Here is a 10,096-nt window from a genome sequence, read left to right on the forward strand (position 1 = left end):
TATTTATTAAATTTCTCTTTAAAAGAGTATTTTTACAAAACATAAATTTGGGGCCAAAACAGACCTGAGGGCCTGCTCATACTGCTACTTTTCGAAAAAAGCAAAAATCCCTACCTGTTGTCTGTTCAATTAAATCTGCATCACAAAATCAAAACAGAAAAAGGATGTGCAGCTTTTTATTTCTTTGTATCTACATACGGGATTTCAGACCACTTCTTTCAGGTTATCCAAACGGGAAGTTTTCCTACAGTACATATTATATAAAGTGACAGAGGCAAACACCGCTTCCCTACCTAAAATAATGTGCTTCTCATGGACATGGCAAGCCAATTCACAGCCACTTCCACACAAACACAGCCATAGGTAAACATAACAGGTTGAATTCAACTCCAGTCAGCAGCGTACATGTAAACAGAACCTTCCCAATCAAAACTAGCGTTAAAACAGAGCAACAAACCAACCCCCAAAACCCAATCAAGCAAAACAAATAAACAAAAAAACCCACAACCCACCAAAACCAACACATTATTACACGGTTTTGTGTCACACCCAAAGCTGTGTTTCTGATAAATTTATCTTGCTGCGTAAGTTTAAAGAAAAAAGAAAGAAAAAGCTGAAACGTAGCATTCTGCATATCTGATTTCTAGTGCCATGAATTCACCATAGCCCAAATTTGTTATAAGTAATGGTAACTGTTAGTAGGAGAAACACTAAAGTTCCCTTAATATTGATTACACTGCCCATTTGGAAAGTATTAGTGCTGAAATGGTGTCCCAGAACTGTGTTAACTTCATATAAAAACCCACCAGTTTTACAACCATATTTCAATTTAATTATTGTACACAGGTTAACAAAAACGTATCACAAGTGAAACTAAACACTGGATTTAACAAAAACAATATTCAGAATGGTACAACACGTGTTCATTTTCTCCAGGAAATAATATTACAAGTGTTCATCTTAGGACAATTTAGCCACACTAGAGACAGAAGTTCTGTTAAAATGCAACCGTGGTCTACTAAGCCACTTGTTTTAGCACTACAGAATACTTGAAGTCAGAGTCCTACAGCCAAGGCTTAAAAATCATTTAAGATTCAAACCCCAAAATGTCTTACAGTCAAAACGACAGTATTTAAAAAAAAAAAAACACAACAAAACAACCCCAAAACTATTAATTAAAAGGCTGTTGTATATAGTTTTATCCTCTTCATAGCACTCTCTATCCATATAACTGCTTGTATCATTGGTAATAGGGTCTGTATCTGGCTTGATCAGGGTGGTGTGGTCCAGGAAGTGGGGCCTGAGCAGGAGGCCCTTGCATCCTTGGAGGTGGAGGTGGCCCCCTTGGAGCTGGCCATATCCCTGGACTCATTCCCCCGGGCTGTGTGAAAGGGGGACTAAGAGTTCCTTGATCTTCACTGAACTGTGGCAAAGAGTTAGGATTATAGTGATGGGGAGGGGGTGCACTGACATTTACAGGGGGCCCTCCATGTTGAGGAGGGGGAGGTCCTGGAGGAGGATGATTCATATATGGTGGCATCTGGGCAATTATATGTCCAGGCGGGGGGGTTATTGGAGGAGGAGCAGAGGTCATTGGTGGTGGAGGAGCTTGGCTATATACCATGTGAGGAGTACCTGCTGCCTGGGGAGGATGCTGCAGCGGATGGCTTATTGGTGGAGGTGGTGGTGGGGGTGGCGCATAATGTTGCTGAGGAGGCATAATATGATGAGGGTGCGATACCACTGGTTGACCCTGGTATTCAGGATGATGATGAGCAGGTGCGGGGGCTGGTGGAGGTGGTTCTCGAGCACCTGAATTCGAATCATCCTGAATAGGGACGGTTATCAAGTTGCTGTGTTTTCTGGTTGAAATGCGGAAGGTGTCCTGGCTGACCGGGCGAGGTGGCGGTGGAGCCATTGCCATCTCTGCAGGAGGCGCACGGATGTCTTCGTGTGGCTGGTTATAATGCTCATGTGGCACATGCTGTAAAGGAGGTGGTGGCATCATGATGTGCTGCTTTGGCGGGATGTGGCTCATATGGTGTTTCTCAGGCGGCATTATGAAACGCTCAGGAATTTCAGCAGGTGGTGGGGCAATAGGAGGATGCACAGGTTCAATTGGAGGACGAGCAACGGGCTTTCCAGCTCTCATGTGACGGTGGTTGATGTGAGCTTGCAAGTCCCTCTGTGAAAGGTAAGTTCTCTTGCACCCTTGAACAATGCTACACATGAAGAGAGACCCTCGTACACACTGCTCGATTCGCTGCACAGGTTCATTACAGCTAAATCAGAAGAGAATATTGGTTTATTGTCATCACAGAGAGCTCAATCCGCAATTATTTTTTTTTTTTTGTTAAAAGTCAACCAGTTTACCATAATTACCCAGATTAGAACTGACAACTTCACCGCAGCAATGAAATTCATTTTGAAGTTTATCTAGTTTTTAAGTCTCCAAACACAACCATGAAAGAATGTAAAAATTTCATGAGGTGGAAACTTGTAAATAGCATCACTGTCTCTCACAAATTCCTTCTGAGTGTTAAGACTTACCAAGAGTCATCCTAAGTAAATTAAACTGCCACTTATCCCTTTTCAAATTAGAGCAATAATGGGTTATTTACCCAAATACTTAAACAAAGCGAACGCCGATCTCTTGCAATCCCAAAACACAGGATATGAAACTATAAACAAGTGGTGTAGTAGAGTACTGCCTCGGCTAAATGTACATAAATTAAGAACCACGTTGATACAGTATCTTAAATAAGATATTTAAGTTACTTTCCTACATTTCCTTTAATAACAAATCTTGAGATAACTTACCCTGGACACATCTTGTCTCCCTTTTTCTCATGCAGTATAGCACAATCATAGCAGAAAACATGCTTGCAAGGTATCTAGAGACCAAAAAAAAAAGTCTCTGATAAGGCATCATATACCAATATCTATGTCATTTGGCAGAATACAGCACACAAGTTCTAACAATAAAAGTAACCAAGTCACCGATGAGGTGAGCAGGCGCAGCGGTAGCTAGCAGTTTACAGCATCTCTGCATAGAAGCTTTACAAAACTGTTTGTGTCAAGTTTGGGTGTTTTGCGGATATGCTTGTTTGGGTTTTTTAAGTGTTGGCAAAAATGTATAGGCAAAAGTTTAAGTCTTGCTACACTGAACATTCACAGAAGCTGCATATGCAATCTAATTACACTTGTCTTCCTGGCAAGGAGGGGAAGTTTTAAAAGCATTAACTGTCATTAAGGCAGATCCTGAAGCCTGTTACATCACACTTGGAAATCTAAATTAATCTCAGAGATTTTGCTACACCAATTTTAAAGGGACATAAAAGCGAACAGTGTTTCCTAACTCCACTGCAAGTCTTCAATTGCAATAAAGAGCCTGTTTTTAAAGCAAAGCGGTGTAAAACCAAAACCCACTGAACGTGAAGGCTTTTCTGTTGGTGACAGTGATCTGATTTTTTGTTTAACATTTCAAGCTTACTTTATTGAATCAGGGGGCAAAGTGAAATCAGACAGACAGATGAAACAAAAACACTTCAGCGACGAAGGCCCCAGTTCCATCCTGATATTATTCTGTTGTTTATTCGGAGGCTGCTGAAATCAGTAACCTCTACAGGCCTCATACAGACACAGTACAACCGAATTTTACCTAAAGGGAGACCATGGCTGCATCTTCCACTGATACATTCACTCACCATGCGTCCATACATTTTGATGGGCAATCCACACTTATCACAGAAGTGGACCGGTGTATCATCCTTTTCCCCCAGCAAGTTTATCTGATAGGATAGAGAAGGGGGTGGGAGAACAAAACCCAACATCACTAAAGCTTCTCATTTCAATTATCACCAACACTGCCATAATTTCTGAATTAGATGAGAAAGAAGCAAGAACACCATAAATGTGAAAGAGCAAAGGATGTATTTTCAGTCAGTCAGAAACAACAGAAGCACTTTTATTTAAGAATGTATCTACCAGGGCTACCTACAGTCTATCATAATTCACAAACAAAGATTCACGACTTCCCATCCATGACTTTACCTTATAGTCCCAAAAGATGGGGCCAGGGAATCTCCTTTGATTGCCAAACATTTCACCTCCTTTGCATTCGTATCGCTCCTCTTTGTTATAATCAAATTCTTCTGTGGAAAGAAGAAAGAGAAGAAAGACACAAGCCAACCACAACACTTTCCTGATTGACACCAGCTGCTATTAGAAGCATGCATCGTTCTGTACTGAAATCATCAAGAAATGCCACAGCACTTCCACTGTGCTGGGCCCATTCTATAGAAAGGTACAGTCAAAACACTGAGACTGTGTTAGGGGAACGTACACCATTTAATCCTTACAGTGCAGCACTACCTAGGACCTGGAAACTTGTTTTGCACTTCGACAGAACCTTGGACTCTTAACGCTTCCCTGCTGCAGGGCTAGTATTTACATTAACTTACCTTCATCACCAGCTTGTGTCTTTGAAGGCATCCTGTTCATATTTCTTGGAGCTCGAGGTGCAGGTTTGGTTTTATTGGTCTGTTTTGAGATAAGCTTTATAGGGATTCTTCTACGAACATCAAGACCACCCAATGTTCCTGAACTATTTGTTCCTTGCAAATCATTGTCTATGAGAGAAAAAAAAAGTTTATGTAATTTTTCAGTTAGTTAATAGTTCTAAAGAGGCTAAATACTTACATAAGAGTTTTAAGAAAAATCGTTTCTAAAGCTTATTTAAGACTCATACTACATATCAAAGTTTAATCACTAGAACGTATCTTCACATACATTTTCTTCTAGAAGTCAAGTCACAAAACTGTATTGGAAACAACTGTGATCTTAGGAAGTCTAGTTCTAAAAATAAAGCTATTTTAAAATAAGTTTAGCTAGTCTGTCACTTCTCCACAACAAGAGAAAAAAACATTAATTGTACAGCTCCTCTCACAGCATGAATAGTACTGAGGAGTCAATTCTTTGTACAACATTGACAACACAGAATTTTTTACGCTAAAAGATCATTTTAAAAAAGTATGTAAATTGTTTATTAAAGTTGGAGGGAAACTAGTTTCTGTATTAACTCAGCATCTTGACATATCACTTAGAAGTTTAGCATGAAATACCACAAAAATATCAGTACACACTACAGTGTGTAGTAGTATCCTCGCTAAACTGAAAGTTATCGTTCCCCACTACATACAGAACTCCCTTTAACCAGATTTAAATCTGAGCAGCAGGGCAAAGGAAGCAAGAAATAGCCTGACACATGCATTGGTGGATACAGGCTCCAAGAGAGAATCTAGAGGGGGTATTGCAACAAGCAAGCAACCCAATGAAGGGGGTACAAGACCCTCAACTTCCAGTGAGTCTACCTTAAACCACTGCACAGCATCTCATTCAACCAAAAATAAAGTTATGTTCTTCACAGATCTATCCAGCTCGCTTCCATTTTCATTGAAAAGGCCATTTTGACAGGCATTTCAAAGTGGGACAAGCTCAGCCTTGAAGGGCTGTGCCACAAGCTGTTACAGCACGCCCAGCCAACCCACTTGCTATGGCACCACAGGGTGCCACCGCTGGAATGACCACTGAGGCCCCAAAGGACTGCCGCACCGTCGCACCCTGACACTGAAATCAGCGACCCATTACTGTAACTCTGCACTATGCCCCACAAACTGCTGTCCCTCAAAGCCTACAGCCACCCCACACAACATAACGAGCAGTAGGAAAAATAAGGAAGAAAAGGAAAAAGGAGATTGCTCCAAGTTATTCAGCAGCTACCACCAAAGCTAGGAACTGCGACAAAGCTTCAAACTGCGGCTGTGCCCTGACAGTCACTTCATCTGAAAATCAAGAGCCCTCAGTCTCCTCTGAGAGATCAAACGTATTTATGTTTCACTCTAAAAGGCAACATGTAAAAAAGCAAAACCAATAAAGCCTGTTTTAGCTCTTGTTCATTTGCTGCTTTTGTTCAGGCTGTCCTGTTGGCTAAACAGATGACCCAGCAAACATCCAACGATGACACCAGGCTTCCCCAGAGTCTGCTGGACGAGAACATCAGCGGTAATAATGCTAAAGCTATCTGTTTTCCACTTGTGGGGAAATTCTGTTTTCTACCAGAATACATAAAAACACAACACCATAGACCACAAAAAGTCTCTGCAGAACCTCAATCCATCTGCAAATAGGGATAACTAAAATAAATTTTTTTAAAAAAACAACCCTTGTGTATTATTCAGCCCACTGAACTCACAACAGGAAATAATTAAGTTCTGACACTTTTCTTTCACATACCTTTGCAAGCTAGGAATATTTACACAAGTTAGCTGCTCAACTAATCCAAACTAGCAAGTTTATGAGTCATTCATGTTTCACAGAAATGTAATAAATTCCAGTCAGTGTAAGCAGAAGGAGGAGGATTAAGTCCAGGAAAAAAACGTAAAACACATACCAAAATTGTTAAAAGTACTTAGAGAAGCTCTACTTAGAGGCGATACATTCTCCTGAACTGTCACCTTCATCAACTTTTCTTAAGTTCTATTTTTGCATCTAAGGTGAGGTTTTTGTAAATTCAAAAATATAGCTCAAATACTACACCTTATGCATACGGATTTATAATGCAATTTTTGCTAAGAAGAAAAAAAGAAATCCTAGCAACAAACTCACTCCCACTCATCCATTCATCAGATTACGCCAGCACGCTCACCAGCAAAGTACCAAAGCTAAAAAAAACCCCGAATTTAAGCGCACGAGAAACTTTCCCGAGCGCAACCACCGAATCAGGAAACACGTTATGGGCACCGATCTCGGAAAACGCAGCGGGCCAACAGCCGCCTCGCCGCCGCCTCCGAAACGCTACCGGCTGCCTCCACCTGCCGCAGGCCGGCGGGCTCCGCACACACCGGCCTCTTCCGCGCAGGCCGCCCGCCCCGGCGCGGGCCGGGAGCGCGCACCCGCCGCGCCAGACGCCGCGCCAACCCCCTCCGCGCTCCGCAGCCCACCCGGGAGTGGGGAGGCGGCTCCAGCGGCGGAGCTGCCTCCAGGCCGACGGCTGAGCCCCCTCGGAGCCGGGGCCGAGCGCCGCCGCGCCGGGCGGGGCGCAGGCGGGGCCGGGCGCGACCGTTGGAGGGCGCACGGCGGTGGCGGGGGAGGGGAGCCGGGGACCGCGAGCCTGGCGCTGAGGGGAGAGACCAGGCCCCACCGCGCAGGCCGCAGGGAACCGCGGCGAACTCGGGCCCCACCGGCGTTACCGGGCGCCGGGCCACATCCTGCCGCTACCCTGGCACCGCCCCGCACCCGGCGGCCCCACGCGCGGCCTCTCCCCGCCCGGTAGCGCGGAGTGGGCCCACGCGGGGACGGGTATAAATGGGTCTCCCGGCCTCTCCCCTCCTCACCATTGTGGTCCATGATTCGGCGCGGTGCACTGTGGGAACGGAAGGGTGCGGCCGGAAGCGGAAGCGGCCGAGAGACGCGCGGGGGGGCGTGAAAAAGTGCGCAGTGGGGTAGTGTCAGCTGTACCGCCCTCGCTGCGCCCCTGCGGAGCGGCCGCGCCGCCGCAGCAGCGTGAGGGCATGGTGGAGCCCGCCGGAGAGCCCGGCGGAGCGGCGCCGCGCCGGGGCCCTCGCTCCCGACAGGCGCTGCGACGAGGCCCGGGAGGAAGGCGCGGCCGTTCCGCAGCGCCTGCCGGGATAGCGGCGGGCGGACCGCTGCCCCCTGGGGGGTGTAGTGCCGCGCGCGGCGCGCCTGCGCGCTGCGGTGAGCGGCGGGAGCAGGGGGGCGCCGGCGGATATGGCGGCGGCGGGGCCGGGCGCCGCCCGCTTGGGAGCCGAGGCGCCACCGGGCCTTCCCGCGCACTGCCCGGCGGCGCGGAGGAGGTGGGGAGCCTCTGCGCGCTCCGGTCGGGCCCTGGGGGCCTCGGCGGCGCTGGTGGGGGTCGTGTGCGCCCCCCTCGGGGCCCGACCCGCGCTCTGGGGGCTCCTGCACCGCTGAGAACCGCCTTTAAGGCGCTCTGGGCGGAGCTCACACGGGGTCTCGCCCGGGCGGCTGGGGCACGCCGGCCTTCGGAAGGCCTTCCGTAGAGCCGCGGCAGGGAAGAGTAGTGCGAACTACGAGGCACGAGGCTGTGGCTTCTTGGAGAAGGGTAAAATGAAAAGTGAGGGGGATCTTTCTGTTCAGGAGTCGTGCCAGCCCTGCCTGCGGGCTTAGCGGGAGGGTGGTTTACATGGGGTGGGCTTCCAAGAAATTGGACAAATCTGAAACCACATCGGGCTCTCTCGGCTGCTGATGGTCAGCCTTCGGGTTTGCCAGTGGAAACCGCAGATTTCTGGCAATCGGGTCTACAGAAATGCTAATGACTTGATGGAACAGTGGACCTCCAGTGCACGCTAAAGCTCCACAGCAATAAAGCTCACTCTCTCAAGAGACTACTTGGTGTATTTTCTGTAAACTTAGCATTTTGTACGTCCGCTAATTCAGTGGGAAACTGTCTTTATACACTGCTTCTGTAGCACTGAAGAAAGGAAAGAAATATAAATAGAATTAAATCATAGGTTATAGAGTAGAAGTGGCCTCAGGCAGCCCTTCCGCTATCCTAGCTAATCCACATGCTTCAGGTTAGTGACTGTCTCACTAAAAGTCTCCAGGATTGGGATCTTGTGTGCCTACAGACAATGTCTCTCGTTATCTTTATGGCCTTAACATTTAAAAGCTGCCATTTAAGCCTAATGTTCCTTGTCTTATCCCCACAGGGCAGAGAGAACGGGTTTTCCCTTTTGTCTTTGCTGTTCCTCAAAAGGCAGACCCAAGGGAAGAGTGACCCTGATCACTCCATAATATGCTTTATTTCCCCACAATAAGAATTCACAAAGAGAGGAATTTAAAAAAAAACCCAAACATGCAGATGCGTGGAGGTTTTCAGTATGCACAACTTTATTTTCTAGTTAATGGATATAATTACTTTTAAAATGTAGCTTTTTCAAAGGTAAAAAACTTAAAATATATCTCCAAATTTAACATGCAAAGACAGAACAGTAATATTCAAAATGCATACAAAAATACCACTTCTTCATTCTCCTGGAAAAAGAAAAGCACGTCTAGTTGCATTACTTACAGGTGTTTTAATTAGTACAAAATTGTAGAGAATTTTAGCTTCATTGCAAAATCCATTATTTTGATATCCTTCGTTTTGATGGATACATAGAAAACTAAAGCACATACCTCCTAACCCACTGAGAAAAAGATATTCGAACGCCTTCTGCATGTTACCTCTCAACGTTCTGTGTAAATGCAGGCTTTGAGTGAAATGCTATTTTTCAGGAAAAGATGAGTATTTTGTGCCAGTTAAATTAAGAACAAATACAACCATGCCTGGAAGAAATATGCAGGCCAAGAATAAGTGCATTGCATCATATTTTATCACAATTAATTGCAGCTGAAATGTCATATTTGGAAAGGAAACTGGAAGACTGTTGAATATCTACTTGCTTTTTCTAAATACCTGTATGGACAGGAACTGGAGCAGGTTCAAAAAACAATGTAAGCCCACACGTCTGTCAAGTAGGGATCTAACCTCAAACTTCACGGTGCAGTTGTTCTCTTGAGGAAAAAAAAAATTCCACTGCTATCATTTTTTATACCATCTTTTCCATCGTATGTGTTTTGCATAAAACTCAGCTGAAAGCTCACTTATCAGTCCCAGGTACAACATTTTACTTTTACTTTTTACATGAAATATACATCCGCTATAGAAAAGCAATACAGCTTCTGAGAAACACGTTACTGGCCTCGGGCACTGGCAGCAGTGCCTTACGTCCAGGTTGCTGTGGCTGGGGCCGTGGCCTGCAAGGGAAGTTTTGTCAGTGAGGTGGGCAGAAGTGCCAACCTCCTGAGCGAGGCTGGCGAAGGGAAGGGGAGAGAGGGAGGACAGGCTGCGTGTGGCTCGTCAGATCACAGCCTGAGCCTCGGCATCGGTGTAAATGCGCAGCAATGCTGCCGTCTGAGGAGGCGCAGACCGCTCTGGTTTGCTGCGTGAACACCTGCCGCCTCCTCAGCGCGCGGAGACACCAGTCGGACGCCCGGACGGCGTTCATCTGTTTGG

General features: G+C 46.1%; 1 protein-coding gene across 2 annotated transcripts; it reads right to left on the reverse strand.

Annotated features, from left to right (window-relative positions):
• Positions 1-160: 160 nt before the first annotated feature.
• On the reverse strand, positions 161-7,409 carry CBLL1 (Cbl proto-oncogene like 1). 2 transcript variants are annotated; one of them, XM_086474070.1, is made up of 6 exons: positions 7,395-7,409; positions 4,464-4,631; positions 4,054-4,151; positions 3,708-3,791; positions 2,821-2,894; positions 161-2,282 (listed from the first exon to the last, which is right to left on the reverse strand). In XM_086474070.1, the coding sequence occupies exons 1-6, from the start codon at positions 7,405-7,407 to the stop codon at positions 1,241-1,243; spliced, it is 1,479 nt and encodes a 492-aa protein (XP_086330196.1). In that variant the 5' UTR covers positions 7,408-7,409; the 3' UTR covers positions 161-1,240. The 2 variants fall into 2 exon arrangements, with proteins under 2 accessions (XP_086330196.1, XP_086330185.1); XM_086474059.1 differs by having other exon boundaries at positions 4,054-4,154.
• Positions 7,410-10,096: the final 2,687 nt, after the last annotated feature.

The sequence above is a fragment of the Leptosomus discolor genome, chromosome 1 (assembly GCF_034619465.1).
Source record: "Leptosomus discolor isolate bLepDis1 chromosome 1, bLepDis1.hap2, whole genome shotgun sequence".
NCBI lineage: Eukaryota > Metazoa > Chordata > Aves > Leptosomiformes > Leptosomidae > Leptosomus > Leptosomus discolor.